Below are 16,496 nucleotides of genomic sequence, written 5' to 3'. Positions count from 1 at the left end.
TCTTAGCTGAACATTCTCTGTTCTATCTGAAGATAAGCTGAAGAACCAGGTAGGTTTTGTGTTAGGTATTCACATAAAAATTTTATTAAAGATGGTTAGTATATCCTTCTATATATTTTCACATACTTTTGTCAAAAAAGGTTTCTACTCACTTTGTGGCCACTATGAACACATGGTTATAGTGCTAAATATAATTTGAACCTTATCATTTAAACAAATTTATTTTGTATTGGAAATAATTTAATTAATACTTAATAGAGTTTCAGCATAGTGTATATGTTATATGATTGCTTTTTGGAGATAAATACATGTATAATGTATAGTTTAATTTTGATGTCTAATATATTGGATGATTACTCTTTCCTCTTTAGTTAAAATATTTGAAAAAGTATTTTGTTCTAGGTGCTGAGGACATGACAGTAAATGAAACTGAGTATTTGCCTTTGAAAAGCTTGCTTTCTAAAGTGAAAATTTCTTGGGGCACCTGGGTAGGTCAGTCATTGGGCATCTGCCTTCAGCTCAGGTCCTGTTCACAGGGTCCTGGGATCGAGCCCCACGTTGGGCTCCCTGCTCAGCGGGAAGCCTGCTTCTCTCTCTCTCACTCTGCTTGCTTGTGTTCCTTCTCTCGCTGTCTCTCTCTCTGTCAAATAAATAAATAAAATCTTAAAAAATCAACAAAGTGAAAATTTCTTTTTATACACAAAATTTTTTATAATGCTTTTTTCTTATTTTGCTCATACATGTGTATATACTATGAATTAAGGAGCTCATATAGAATATTACATTTTAGGGGAATATTTGAAGCTGTAGCTAAAGTATTTATGTCCTAACATTTATTAATTTCAAATGCCAAATTTCAAATTTTAAAACACCAAAATTCTTAGATCAAATAATGATTTCATTATAGTTGCCATGTTCCAACAAGTTACTGTTTTATTCATTACAACTTAATTACATATTTTATATAGAATATACTGGTTTTAAAGGAATAACATTGGCTTACAGGTTGAAAATAGTTTTTGTTCATACAGTATTTTTTGAGGACCTTCTATTATCTTAGGTTCTTTCTTAAACCAGCCTGGTGCAAGAATTTAAACTCAGGTCCAAAGCCCAATCTGTTTCCTTTTCTTCATGCCATGTATTCAGAGGTGGAGACCAGAACTGTGGAGATAAACAGATTAGTCAAGACAGTGAGGATTTATTTGGATTTAGTAACTAGGGAAGTGTCATTACTGACCTGGGAAATAATTTCCTTAAAATATGTTTGTAAGAAGGAAAGCTAATTACAGGAGGCTAAGGAGACTCAGAATAATAAGGAAATTGGAGTATTAAGTATAGATGCTGCTTCTTGGTATTTTGGTAGTGACTAGAAGGTGATTCATGCAAGGGCTTGAAAGTATACCAGAAACTAGGAGAACTAACTTCAAAATAAAGGATTTATGAGTGTTGTAAGAATAGTTGGGGATCCAAGTGATTAAATACTGTGAAGAAAGAGGAGGACATAGGAACTATAATGTCTCATGGGAACCAAATAAGATAATTATTAGGTGATAAGTAAAGGGGATTGACTGGACTTAGAAGAGTAGAGGCAAGACTTTCCATTTGGTGCAAGAAGAAGAGGTGAGAATGAATGAAAATAAAAGCATTTTAAAATGGAGAAGTGAGATGGTTATGATCACTCCCAAAGATACTCTTTAATCTTCCCATAAAGAAGAAGGTAGGGTCATTTGCTGAATGGAATACAGTGAGAAGGAGATGGAACCTTTAACAGGGAAAAGCATTCTGTTGTGGAGCATCCTTGGAAATTAGTGAGTTGCAGCAGTGACACCCAATTTAAGGTCAGTGTGGATTTTATAGCAATAATATTCCTATGTTCCGAAGCAAGTGTTGGCAAACTGCAACCCAAGGGCTAAGCTACATCCAGCCCATGTAACCTGTGAGCTAAGAATGGTTTTTATATTCCTAAAGGATTTAAGAAAACAAAGAAACAAAGAAGAATGTGTGGTGGAGACTGTATGTGGCCTTGAAAGCCTGAAACATTTACTATCTAGCTCCTTATAGAAAAAGATTGCTGACCCATGTTCTACAGCTCAAGGCCAGGGAAAGCAAATGATAGTGTGCCTCAAAGGTAGAAGCCAGCATGCTAGACATGATCAAAGATCAAGGGGTGATAAAGTAAGGGATACTAGTTAGGGGGATATTGCTAGAAGTGGATAAGAGGTCAATAAGGAGTAAAGTGAAGCCAGAAGAAAGTTAATAGATTGAATGAAAATGGAGAGGGTTTGTGGCTAGATCTCATAACGAGCAAAAAAGCCTGGTCAGTTGGTATGAAGCAAAGATGACAGGTAAGAAAATTGGAGGTAAAGAAAGGTATCGCAGTGGTTGTCTTGGAGATAGAAGAGTTCCAGAATAGCTAAGTATAACCATTTTAGGGAGGGGTTGAACTGTTGGTGATGTCAGAATGATGAAGCATTGAATTATGATGTTTAAATTTCTGAAGATGATGACAAGGAGACTGTGTAAGAAGAAATAGTGTGAATTAGATCACTGAGATTACTGAAGAAAGCAGAAGTGAGGGTGGAGTATGAGGTAGATGATGGTAAAGAGGTAAGAAGACTGGGGTAGGTACAGGAATTACTGTAAATAAGAGGAGAAAGTGGTGGTGGCAGTTAAGTTTTCTTCCCTTTGCCCTGGCAGCTGGGAGAAGACTGTTTCTCCTCTTGGTTTGGCAAGTAACAACCTTGATTAAAAAGTTTACGGGGAAGATGTGGTATTCTCCATTGAAGGTCAGATTCATACACAGTCTTGGAGTGTGGGAAGAGCAAAGCTGTGGATTAGTTTCAAGTTGTAAAATGGAGCCCTCAAAGTAAAAGTAGTTGAATTTTGCATAAATGTATAAATGTTGTTCTTACACATTCTTCCTGTAAAGAATTTTTGACATTAGTACTTCTTACTGTATAAAATTCATGTTTTTTATAATAATAAAATTATTAGGAGATTAATACTAATAACATCTCTTTTTATTTGACTGTGAACATCGAGAAAAGTAACCTGGCAGATAACGTTAATTTGACATGCTCAGACTGTCTGGATAGGGCTTACTCGCATATGATAGTGGTCCTTCCATGACAGTGTTAATGTAGAGTCTACATTGTGGTATATGAAGCTTCAGTACTAGACATACATATAGGAACATAATGAGCTTGAACCATTAAAAATCAAGTGTAGGGAATTCCTCTGGCCTCTGAAAGACGAACTACGAGTTGATAGTGGTTTTGCTGTGTTTTTCTATATTGATGAGAAGAGTGATTCCTGCATACATTGTGGTTAGATATTTTGGCCTGGTATTTTCTGAAGGGAAAACACTTTTCTGGCTAAGAACTAAAAATAGGAGAAGCAGACAGTGTAAATTGCTAGAAATTATCACTATGCTAAGTTTGAAGTTACTGGTTTGTCTTATAAAAGCCTCTTCATTTTTTTTTTTTCCTGGAGAATTTGACTACTTGCTGATAATCTGAAATCTTAAATACCTAAAATTTCATTTTATATATGTATGTATGTATGTATGTATTTATTTAGATTTTATTTCTTTAGTGGGAGAGAGAGAAGGCACACATGTGTGAGTGGGAGGAGGGGCAGAGAGAGAGAATCTCAAGCAGACTCTTGCTGAGAGTGAACTCCATGTGGGGCTTGATCTCATGACCCCTCAGATCACGACCTGAGCTGAAATCAAGAGTCAGACACTTAACTGACTGCCCCACTCAGGCGCCCCCTGAAACTTCACTTTAAATGGTACTTTTAAGTGGTTTTTAATGAATAACCTTTGGAATATTTTTAAAGGTTGAGTTAAATTTCTTTAGAGTCCTAAGAAGGCAATACCTGTGTCATTTACTTTAGTTTTATTTTTATGTTGTGTTTTTTGTTTTTCTCAGTGCCCGTTACAAAGAATATAGCAAAAACACAGTCTTCTCTTTCCAAAGCAACCCAGCATTCAATGCAGTCTCCACAGAAAACTGCTGTAATACTACCAACACAGCAGATCAGGAAATCAGGTCGCATTAAACCACCTGGGCAGACTTCAGTCCCTAAGAAGGGAAGTGCTGTTAAAAATATCACACCAAGGAAAAAAGGCCCAAAAAAGGTGAGTTAATCTCCTTCTAATTTGTATTATAAGTCTCTGCAGTGCCTTTTTTATAACATAGGGTTTAGGTTTTACTAAGAGTATGATGAAGTCCTTGAGCAATGTACTGTACGAAGAGCATATATAATGCTTTTTAAAGCTCACATAGCTGGCTATCAAGATTGGTATTTCTTTTCTTGGGTAATCTTTAAATTTTGAATAGTGTTCAACTTTCTCAAAACCACATTGGAAATACTATGTGGGTATATTTGTGTTTAGGCCAATTTATTTAAAAGTCAGTATACTTTGAAGTGAGTTTTACTGTACATAAATTATACCTCAATAAAGCAGGTTAGAAAGGGGAATCAAAGTGATAAATTCAATGGTGCTGGCCACCTAACTGACTTCTCCAAAGAAAACAACTTTAAAACCTAGAAATAATAGAAAAAAACAGCTACTTGAAGATACTGGAGAGTGAATGGAAGCAGACATACTGTCGTTGGGGGGAGTACGCACAGAAGGTAGGGGTGTTATACAGAATTCTGTATCTGGCAAAAATACTCTTCAAGAGTGAGGTAAACTAAAGATATTTTCGATAAAAGCATACTTAGAGAATTCCACACTGGCAGATAAGCACTTTAAGAAATCCTGAAGGAAGTTTATGTCTGGGTAAATGTGAATGATTTGTTTTTTGCTTTTTTTCCTTTTAATTTCTTTATACTAATGTGACTAAAGCAATAATTATAATATGGTCTTGTGGGGTAATATAATATAAATGGCATGATATAATACATCATTTCATAACATCAATACATAATATGATGTAATGCATATAACAGTATAAAGGCTTTGAGTGGGGATATGGATTTTTGTCATTGGAAGGTTTCAACATTTTATGTTAAGTAGTAGAATATTAACTACGTGGGTTATACAGTGTAATCCCCAGGGCATATTGTAAAAACACAAATGCAAAGAAGTCTAGCTAAAAAAGCCAGTAGGAAAACTAAAATGGAATTCTAAGGAATAGTCAACAAGTACTTAAAAAAAAGGAAAGACTGAATAGAGAAATAAAACACAGAGGAGACAAATAGAAAGGAAATAATAAAGGAGGGCCAGGAAGGGAGAAAAGAAAATAATGAGGGTATACCCAGACCCCAAAATATTAATAATTACTTTAAAAGTTAGTGGACTAAATTTTCCAATTAAAAGACAGAGATTATAAAAATAGATTTAAAAAATATATAATATTTGTGTTCTATAAGAGATGTATTTTTTCCTTTTTTTACATGATATATATATTTTAAGATTTATTTATTTAGAGACAGAGAATGAATGAGCAAGCAGGGGGAGGGGCAGAGGGAGAGGAAGAGAGAGAAACTTCAGCAGACTCCTCACTGAACTTGGAGCCCAACCCTGAGATCAGGGCCTGAGCTGAAACCAAGTGTCAGATGCTTAACCAGCTGTACCACCCAGGGGCCCCACAAGAGATATATTCTTTTTTTTTTTTTTTTAAAGATTTTATTTATATATTTGACAGACAGAGATCACAAGTAGGCAGAGAGGCAGGCAGAGAGAGAGGAGGAAGCAGGCTCCCCGCTGAGCAGAGAGCCCGATGCGGGGCTCGATCCCAGGACCCTGGGATCATGACCTGAGCCAAAGGCAGAGGCTTTAACCCACTGAGCCACCCAGGCGCCCCAAGAGATATATTCTTAATAGAAGGACATAGAATCTTCCTAGATCTTATTAGAACTAAATTAAATTTAAGCAGTAATAAACATTTCTGAGTTCAGCCATCTGGTATCATATATATGACATTTCTGTTTTGTTTCAACTAATGTTTATAGTATGGAGCAAAATGACAATGCCATTTTTATTTTATTTTATTCTATTTATTCTTTTCTTTAAGAAAGAGAGCGAGAAAGCACAAGCAGGGGAAGTGGCAGAGGGCGCGGCAAAGGGAGCGGCAGAGGGAGAAGGAGAAGCAGGCTCCCTGGGAGCCTGATGCTGGGCTCAATCCCAGGACCCCGGGATCACAACCCGAGCCGAAGGCAGACACTCACCGACTGAGTCACCCAGGCGCCCCTGATTTTAAAATGCTTAAATTAATACTGGTATTTTTATTTCAAAAAGCATTAAAAATTTTTAAATAAAAATTAAAAGTAACAGTGGATATATTACAAATATAAAATCATAAGCATTAAAAAATCAAATAAGCAGGTTATTCTAATGTAAATCATTAGCAGATTAAAGTTCAAATTCAAAATAAATTGCATAAAATTAACGAAGGTTGTGATACTTAAACGGAAATAATGCTTTATTTTAAATGCATTTTGAAAACTGGAATGTATTGAGGATGTCATTGATGCATTTTTTTAAAGGTTTGTTTATTTGAGAGGGAGAGAGAGCACAGTAGGGAGGGGCAGAGGGAGAGGGAGAGAGAGTCCCAAGCAGACTGCGCTGAGCATGGAGCAGGACTTGGGGCTTGATCTTATGACCCTGAGCTCACAACCTGAGCTGAAGCCAAGAGTCAGAGGCTCAACTGACTCTGCCACCCAGGTGCCCTTGATGCATACTTTTAATGTTTATTTTCCAGCTACTGAAAAAAGTCTTTGTGATTATTTGGTAGAATGATGAAGATTTAAGTCCATAAAGTTTCTCTTCACTCCTTTATTTTTAAATAATTCCAGTGCTAATTTGACAATTTTTAAAAAGGTGTTTTTGAAAATATTGTTTAGAGGTGCCTGGGTGGCTCAGTCATTAAGTGTCTGACTTTGACTCAGGTCATGATCTCAGCATCCTGGGATTGAGCCTGACATTGGGCTCCTTGCTCTGCAGGGAGCCTGCTTCTCCCTCTCTCACTCCCCCTGCTTGAGTTATCTCTCTCTGTCAAATGAATAAATAAAGTCTTTTAAAAAAATATTGTTTATAAGGTGGTAGGGTGGGGCACGAGACAGTGTCTATAATTTTTTTGTGGTTTTTTTTCTCTATAATTTTTTTGGATAATTGTTTTTTGTTTCGAAGGAAGAATTTTAGTTCACCATCTTCTTAACTTTATTGTTTCATCATGAAAGGATGAAGAGTCTCATGGATTTATCGATATCCCTTTCTCAGTACTGTTGCTCCATAGTTTAATGATTTTTTAAAAAACTTTTATTTATTTATATGGAAGAGAGGGTGAGAGAGTGAGCAGGAGCAGAGGAGGCCTGGAGTGGGGAGAGGGAGAGGGAGAGGCAGGGAGCCTGACATGGGGCTGGATCTCAGGTCCCCTGGGTCATGACCTGAGCTGAAGGTAGATACTTACCTGACTGAGCCACCCAGGTGCCCCCATAATTTAATTATTTAGGAAGTCTTTGAACTAGAATACAAATAATTCTTGCAGTAGACTCTTTGTCAACCATCCATGTACACCCCCTCTTTAAGGATTCTAGAGGTACAGAAGCACATTTTTCAAATAAATATCCCTTTATTCAATTTACAGTGTTAATAGAAGCATACTGTCTTGGTATGTCTTAAGTCAAAAGATTCAGATTTTTAACATACTGAAAGGATGAGAATGTATCAACATTATAATTATAATTCAGTTCTTTAAAAATAACATGATTTTGGGATGCCGGGGTGGCTCAGTTGGTTAGGCATCTACCTTTAGCTCAGGTCATGATCCCAGGGTCCTGGGATTGAGTCCTGCGGCAGACTTCCTGCTCAGCAGGGAGCCTGATTCTCCCCCTCCCACGCCCCCTGCTTGTGCTCTCTTTCTCTCTGACAAATAAATAAAAATCTTTTTAAAAAACCACGATTTACTAGAATACAGTGAACCCAAATGACAGTCATTAGTTTAAACAAGGAAAATACAACATTGAATGTTATCCTATTTTATCCTCCTTTGTCCCTGCTTTTAAAATATCCTCTATTATTACCTTTTCTAGGTACAAGACCCCCTTCTCTGACATTGGAGAGCCGTGTTTGAAGGTAGCTCCAAGAAAACCTCAAAGTTGATATAAAATAAATAAAAACACTAGTGATATTTAAGAATGTCCAGAAGACATCTGTTTCTTATATACAATAGGCATAATTTTATATGGACTTTAGGAAACCACTTGTAATTTTGTCAAAATTATCATACATAATATGGAGAAATGCAGGCCAGATGCAGTAAAAACCAGATGAGTGACTGCTTTGTAAAGACAAAGTCCGTCCGCTGCCTTGTTAAAGTTCCCCACCCCCATTTGATGTGTTGCTGAATTGGATTTGCAGACTTTACTTTAGCAGTGTGAAAAAAACTTGCCCAACAGGGAGCCTCAGAAAATAAAAACAAGTTTTGTAGAGTGAGCTATTTGGCTAAGGTGTGACCAGTTGGAGGAGGGGTAATGCTGGGAATCCCATACTCCTGGTCTCTTCTCCTGCCTGACCGGCTCATAGGCCTCTCTGAGGAGCAGAGTTCGGAAAGTACTGTAATTTGTGACACACACAGGGGTTTCCAACCGTAAGGACTTCTGACAGCTGATCATTTGTGACCAGTGATGCTGACAATTTTCTAACCTCCTTATCTAAGAATCTTTAAAAAATGTATAATATATGCCTGTGCTTTTTTTTTAAACAGGAAAAATATTTTCCTGTTTTGTGTTCTACATCTTCAGCTTCTATAAAATCCCTGGCAAGAGACCGTCGTGTTTCATATGATAAGGATGCCACTCCTGGTACATCTAAAATAGTGATGTCAACAGGTAAATTAGTATTTTTTTAAAAGGTGTAAAATTACTAATCTTTCACTCTGTGTTATTTTAGTGTCTTTGAATTTGAGGAATAAAATAAGAGGAAAAAAGATGATAAGACACGTTTTTGGGTTTTTTCTTAGCATTTTTCGTATTAAAGTATTTTGAAATTCTAGTTCATTTTGATGTTAAGGAAAAACTGTTTAAATACACAAGTCACTTGAAATTTCACTATTCTTAAAGTATTTTATTTAACTTGGTAAGATTTACAAAATTTACAACATTGTCAAATCTATTTTTCTTTTCCCTTTGTCTTATTTCACAGTGTCTTTTTGTCTTGTATGTACTTTTAAAGCTACTTCCAATGTTTTTAAAATGTCTTAAAATCTTGACATATCTTTACCTGTCAAGGGGCATGATGACTTTAAATTATTCTCAGTTATGTGAAGAGTATGAAATGACACTAACCTAGACTGAACAGATCCCCCTTTTATTTGTCATCTCTTCTATGTTTTCTTGTTCCCTTCCTATTTTTTTAAAGCATGTAACACTGCTTTTTCTCCTAGTTCTTTGTCTTTCTTACACTCTTCTGTTCCTTGGACCCTTCTCCCCAATTTTTTTTTCCTGATTAAAAAGAAATTATTTTTTGAAATCGAAATCACTTACAGATTATCAGTTTATTATTCCTGATTTTTTGTCTGTTGGCAGGAGAGACTAGCTAAATAAGTATAACACAAAGGAGATAAAACATTGAAATCTTTGTTTAGCGTCACTTGTGTTCAGTAGGACTTTGTCCATCCCATCAGCACCATGGGTTTTTATTTTTTTAAAAAAGATTTATTACTTATTTGTGGAGCATAACAAATAGCATGGAGGACATGGGGACTTAGAGTGGAGAAGGGAGTTGGGGGAAATTGGAAGGGGAGGTGAACCATGAGAGACTATGGACTCTGAAAAACAATCTGAGGGTTTTGAAGGGACGGGGGGTGGGAGGTTGGGGTACCAGGTGGTGGGTATTATAGAGGGCACGGATTGCATGGAGCACGGGGTGTGGTGCAAAAATAATGAATACTGTTATGCTGGAAATAAAAATAAATTAAAAAAAAAAAAAAGATTTATTACTTATTTTAGAGAGAGAGGGAGAGAGAGAGAGAACATGAGCTGGAGGGGTAAAGGAAGAGGGAGAGAGATTCTCAAGCAGACTCTGCACTTAGTGTGGATCCCAACTCCAGGCTTGATCCCACAGTCCCAAGACTACAACCTGAGCCAAAACCAAGAGTCGGACGCCCAACCAACTATGCCACCCAGGCACCCCCTGGTTAAGTTTTTAACAGCCCTTTCATTTCTGTGATGGAGTCCATCCTTCCTTTGGCTATTGCCCCAAGGTTAAATTATCGTGTATTTCAACATAGTGAAAGTGAGATTATTGTACTGAATATCGACCATGTAAAATGTAAAATTTGGCAATATAAATTAGGTAATGGATAAAAATCACATGCTTCTTGATTTGGGGGGACAGTATATTTTATGTTTGGTAATAATGTACTCATATTGTTACATTGTATGTTGATTTATATTTATTGATTCTCAGTGAAGAAATATTATGGAAATGTGACATTTGTGTGATTATAGATGATTGCTTCTAAGTCATATGCTATTATTATACGTAGGAAAGTGTTATTTTCAAATTTTCTTTAGTGAACCTTGGCAGGTATATAAAGGCCATTTTTATTTTCCTTAGGTTAATGAAAAAAATTATTCTAGGTCATTAGAACTTACTGTGTGACATGTATCTTAAATTATTTGGTTACTTTAGAAAATACACTGAAGGTGCAATGTTGGTGGTTTAAAATAAATTCAGTCCAAAGAGTATATTAACATGACCAGTTTTGACAAAATTCTTGTACTGTGTATACAGTTAAAAGGTGAAAGTATTTATCTTTATACCATTTTACATGGTGTGGGAATGTGTGAAGAATTGTTTTGTGAGGGGCTCCTGGGTGGCTCAGTTGGTAAGCATCTACCGTAGGCTCAGGTCATGATCCCAGGGTCCTGGGATTGAGTCCTGCATCCGGCTCCCCGCTCAACCCTCCCCCACTCTCCTTGCTTGTGTTCCCTCTCCCACTTCCCTGCTCGTGTTCCCTCTCTCACTATCTCTCTTTCTCTCTCTCAAATAAATTAAAAAAAATCTTAAATTATTTTATGATGCTACTAAAAGTTGGATAGGTCTTATTATAATTATTTTAGGCAGAATTCTAGAAAACTGAATAGGCGTTTGGATTATTTCTAGATTTAATATCTTTATACAAATGTAAAAATTAATTACATATATACTTTTAGGTAGCAGAGATGATTGTTGATAGTTTTTATTTGGGTTCTCTTTGAGTGAAGTGTGGCTAGTGGGATATAGTGAATAATTACGTAGTATTTATGTTGCTTTTAACCAATCTTTGTTGTATTTATATACACATGTTTCCTGAAGTCTGTGTCTATGTAAACAAACATGGAAACTCTGGTCCTCACCTGGATCAGAAGAAAATCCAGCAGCTTCCTGACCACTTTGGCCCGGGCCCCGTGAATGTGGTGCTCCGGCGGACCGTGCAGGCTTGTGTCGATTGTGCCATTGAAAGTAAGACTGTTTTTGGATTTCTTAAGCCAGATCATCGTGGAGGAGAAGTGATAACTGGTATGCTCAGCTAATCCTTTATTCAGCTTTACTTATGAATTGATTTTAGGTTTTAAAAAGGCAAGGATTTTATAATATATAGATGATCTTATTATACTTAGAGATTATTAACTACTTATAATATTGGCATACTTACAATGATATAATTGAATATTTATAATAAATGCCTGTTGATAGACTTTTAACTCTGGGAAAGTTTAACTTTACGTTCAAAGTAGACAATGGTCAGAGTCATACTGTAAATGGAGGTAAAATATTTTTTTGTACATGCTTTATTAAGTTCACTATAGGCAAAATACCTTGGTTGATAATATATTTTAATGTTTTTAGAAAAAAGACTGATCTGTAAGAAGCTGTAAGTGAAAATGTGACTCAAGAAGTGCTTATGAGATAAGATAAAACTGCCTTTCCTGACTGATCAGATACTACATTTATGCCCACAGAATGCTTAGAGTAGCCAGAAGTGCTATAGATCACTGGGTTGCTGCTGCTGCCCTTGATGTTGTTTGCCTTATGAATATTTTTTAAATGAGAATACTTTTACCAATATAGGCTATTGTGTTTGAATGAGAAGGGCCTTTGTAATTTAAGAATATTCCTTTACAAATTACAAAAACCGCAAGTTAGATTAATAATATATTTCCAAAATTGATGCTTTTTTTGATGTTGTAGTTTTATCTTTCTATGAGGTAACTCTGACATCTCTTTTCCCCACAATAGCTTCCTTTGATGGGGAAACCCACTCTATCCAGCTCCCTCCGGTGAATAGTGCATCATTTGCTCTACGCTTTCTTGAGACTTTATGCCACAGCTTACAGTGTGATAACCTTTTGAGTAGCCAGCCTTTTAGCTCTTACAGAGGTAATACTTCTAGTCCTGCAGAGCATGATAAAAAATCAGGTGAGAGAAAATGTAAAATTTTATACTGTGCTTCTATTTTATAATTAATACGAGAATCTTGTATACTTCAGTGCCCTCCTCAAAGTAAAAGTTTTAGCCACCATGAACTAATTAGACATGTATAATATATAGTTGTTTTTGTTCATTCAAAGTGGACAAGTAGTTTCTTATATTCATAATGAAGTTGAGTCTCAAAACGTGAAAAGTATCCTGTGGTTTGACTTGCATTTCCCTAATGGCTGAGGTTAAGGATCTTTTCATGTGCTTATTGGCTATTTGTAGATCTTCTTTGCAGAAATGTCTATTTAAACCCTTTCTCTATTTTTATTTGGGTTCTTTGTCTTTTTACTACATAGAAATAAAATATATTTGTGCCTCTTATATATTATGTTTTTTCTGTTATAGTTATATTCTTTATATATTCTGGATAAAGTTCCATATCAGAAATATCCTTTGCATATATTTTCTTCGTTCCGTAGGTTGTCTGTTCACTTTCTTGATGGTGTCCTTTGAAGCACAAAAGTTTTTAATTTCATGAAGTCCAACTTATCTATTTTTTTCTTTTATTTCTTGTACTTTCGGTGTCATACCTAAGAAAATATTCCTTAGTACAATTTTGCAAAGATTTACTCCTATGTTTACTCCTAAGATTTTATAGTTTTAGCTGATATATGTATAGTTATTGATCTATTTTGAATTAATTTTTCTATATACAATGAGATAGGGTCTAATTTCATTCTTTCACATGTGAATATCTAATTGTCCCAGCACCATTTGTTGCAAAGACTACTCTTTTCCCTATTGACTTGTCTTGGCACCCTTGTGAAAAATCAGTTGGCTGTAAATATGTGGATTTATTCCTGGATTTTATTTTTCATTGATCTGTATGTCAATCCTCATGGCAGTATCATACTACCCTTTTTTTTTTTTAAAGATTTTATTTATTTGAGAGAGAGCGCGCAAGAAAGGGATTGGGACCCTGAGATCATGACCTGAGCCAAAGGCAGATACTTAACCAACTGAGCCACTCAGGCACCCCAGTACCCCATGATCTTGATTACTGTAGCTTTTTGTAGTAAGTTTTGAAATTGGGAAGTGTGAGTTTTCCAACTTCGTTCTCCTTTTTTCAAGATTGTTCTGGCAATTCTGGGTTTCCATATGATTTTTAAGTTCAGCTTGTCAATTTCTGCTGGGATTTTAGTAGAAATTATGTTCCATCTGTGGATCAGTTTGGGGATTGTTGCCATCTAATAATATTGAGTCTTCAGGGTGTGTGGGTGGCTCTTGATTTCAGCTTAGGTTATGATCTCAGGGTCTTGGAATTGAGCCTTGCATCCACTTCCATGCTCAGCATGGAGTCTGCTTGTCCCTCTCCCTCTACTCCTCCCTTGCTTGCATGTTCAGTTTCCCTCCCAACTCAAATAAGTAAGTAAGTAAATAAGATCTCTTAAAAATTAATATCACATCTTCTAGTTCATGAATATGGGATGTCAATGTATTTAGGTCTTCCTTTATTTCAGTAGTATTTTGTAGTTTTCAAAAAGCACATCTGGTACTTCTTTTGCTAAATTCATCCCTAAATATTTTATTATTCTTTAAAGATTTTATTTATTCATTTGAGAGACAGAGAGAGCGCAAGCAGGGGGAGAGGCAGAGGAAGAGGGAGAAGCAGACTCCCCACTGAACTGGGAGCCCAACATGGGGCTCAATCCCAGGACCTAGAGATCATGACCTGAGCCAAAGGAAGATGCTTAATGACTGAGCCACCCAGATGCCCCAGTATTCTTTAACTTTTTATGTGGATTTGAGTCACTGTTGAATGTTATTTCATTTCTTGTAGGTAAGCTGTTCAAGTGAGGAATTTTCCCACTTTTTAAAAAAAATATTGTTTTGAAGAGTTTATTTATTTGACAGAGAGCAAGGACAAGCAGGAGGAGCAGCAGGCAGAGGGAGAGGGACAAGCAGGCTCCCTGCAGAGCAGAGAGCCCTACTCGGGACTCAGTCCCAGTACCCCAGTATCATGACCTGTGCCAAAGGGAGATGATCAACTGACTGAGCCACCCAGGCGCCCCAAATTTTCTCACTTTAAAAAAAAAGGAGTATTTTAGGGAGAGAGAGAACAGGGGGAGGGGCATAAGGAGAGAGAGAATCTCAAGCAGACTCCCCTCAGGGCAGAGCCTGACACGGGGCTTGATCCCACCACCCTGAGGTCATGATGTGAGCCAAAATCAAGAGTCAGATGCTTATCCAGTTGAGCCATCCAGGGGCCCCTCACTTTTTATTTGTGAAGAATTTCTTATTTCTCCTTCATTTTTTTAAAAAAGATTATTATTTATTTATTTGACAGAGATCACAGGTAGGCAGAGAGGCAGGTAAGGAGAGAGAGGGGGCAGCAGAGGCTCCTTGCCGAGCAGAGAACCTGATGTGAGGCTCGATCGCAGGACCCTGGGATGATCTGAGCCGAAGGCAGAGGCTTTAACCCACTGAGCCACCCAGGTGTCCTCTCCTTCATTTTTTAAACTCTAGTTTTGTTGGAGGTAGAATTCTTATTTGACTGTCTTTTTTTTTTTTTTTAGCAATTTGAATATATCATACTACTTCCTATTAGCCTCTGTAGTTTCTTTTTTTTTTAATATTTATTTATTTATTTATTTGACAGAGAGAAATCACAAGTAGGCAGAGAGGTAGGCAGAAAGAGAGAGAGAGAGAGAGAGGGAAGCAGGCTCCCTGCCGAGCAGAGAGCCCGATGTGGGACTCGATCCCAGGACCATGAGATCATGACCCGAGCCAAAGGCAGCGGCTCAACCCACTGAGCCACCCAGACGCCCAAGCCTCTATAGTTTCTGATGAGAACTCAGTTGTTAATCTTATTGAAGATCCCTTGTATGATGATTTGCTTTTCTCTTGCTAATTTCAAGATTCTCTTTGTCTTTTGCTTTTGATTGTGTTTTTTCTAGGTGTGGATATCTTTTAATTTATCCTCGTTGGAGATAGTTGAATTTTTTGGATGTTTGGATTAATGCTTTTCATCAAATCTGGGAAACATTTAGCCATTACTTTTTCAAATATTCTTTCTGTCTCTTTCTCTCTGTCACCTCTCCTTCTGGAAATCTAACATTACGTGTGTTTTGGTGTCCTTGATGGCACCCCACAGGTCTCTGGGGCCTGTTCATTTGCCCTCATTCTTTTTTCTTTCTGTTCCTTAGACTTTATCATCTCAGTTGACCTTTCTTTAAATTTGCTGATTTTTTTCTTCTGCTAGTTCAAATCTGCTATGGAGCCCTTCTAGTGAATGCTTCATTTCATTTATATTACTTTTCAACTCCTAAATTTTGATTTTGTTCTTTTTTGTTATTTTTATCATTTTATTGATAGTCTCTGTTTGGTCAGACTTTGTTCGCATACTTTCCTTTAGTTCCTTAGACATGATTATTATTTTTCTAGATCTCTGAACATAAACGGCTGATTTAAAGTCCTTGTCTAACTCTAGTGTCTGTACTTTCTCAGAGGCACATCTCAAATTATTGACTGTTTCCCCCCTTTTTATGGGCCATACTTTGATGTTTCTTGCATGTCTCCTAATTTTTAATTGAAAACTGGACATAAGAGTATAAAGCAGTAACTCTGAAGATCAGATTTTACCCCTTCCCTTGCTGGTGCTTTGGTATAGTGACTTTCCTGGACAAACCTAATGACTTCCTGGGCTCATTTATTGTATGTGGCCACTGAATTCTGCTCATTTAGCTTAGTGTTCAGCAAATTATTGGACAGAGATTTTCATAAATGTGTGCAACCAGTATGTCTCCCATCCTTTGCCACAGAGTTTATGTATGTGTTGGACTTTACCTTGAACATTCTGGGAGGCAGTTTATGAGTCTGCTTTGTGCAGAGCTCAAGGTCAGCAAGAAATGAAAGACCTAAGTTAAGGTCTTAGGTCTTTCCTGGGCATGGATACAGCCTTATGCATGCATATGTATGCCTTCTAGATTCCCAGGAGTATATCTGTGGTTTTCAAAGTCTCCTAATGGACATTTTATTCTCCAAGTTTGTTTTTAAAGCTTTTGGGTCAGTTTCCTGTCAG

The 16,496-nt window shown here is 36.7% G+C and overlaps 1 protein-coding gene across 4 annotated transcripts in view; it reads left to right on the top strand.

Annotated features, from left to right (window-relative positions):
• The window catches only part of SCML2 (Scm polycomb group protein like 2), a 99,466-nt gene that overhangs the window by 73,931 nt on the left and 9,039 nt on the right, over positions 1-16,496 (top strand). For all 4 annotated transcript variants that reach the window (XR_004282612.1, XM_032331112.1, XM_032331111.1 and 1 more), the window contains exons 7-10: positions 3,933-4,141; positions 8,718-8,841; positions 11,312-11,515; positions 12,236-12,415. Coding sequence is in view for 3 of the 4 variants with exons in the window: in XM_032331112.1 (XP_032187003.1) it covers positions 3,933-4,141; positions 8,718-8,841; positions 11,312-11,515; positions 12,236-12,415 (717 nt within the window). In the remaining variant the exon portion in view is untranslated. The remainder of the gene's footprint in view (positions 1-3,932; positions 4,142-8,717; positions 8,842-11,311; positions 11,516-12,235; positions 12,416-16,496) is intronic.

The sequence above is a fragment of the Mustela erminea genome, chromosome X (genome assembly GCF_009829155.1).
Source record: "Mustela erminea isolate mMusErm1 chromosome X, mMusErm1.Pri, whole genome shotgun sequence".
NCBI classification, from domain to species: domain Eukaryota; kingdom Metazoa; phylum Chordata; class Mammalia; order Carnivora; family Mustelidae; genus Mustela; species Mustela erminea.
This window is presented reverse-complemented; position numbering and strand designations above follow the sequence as displayed.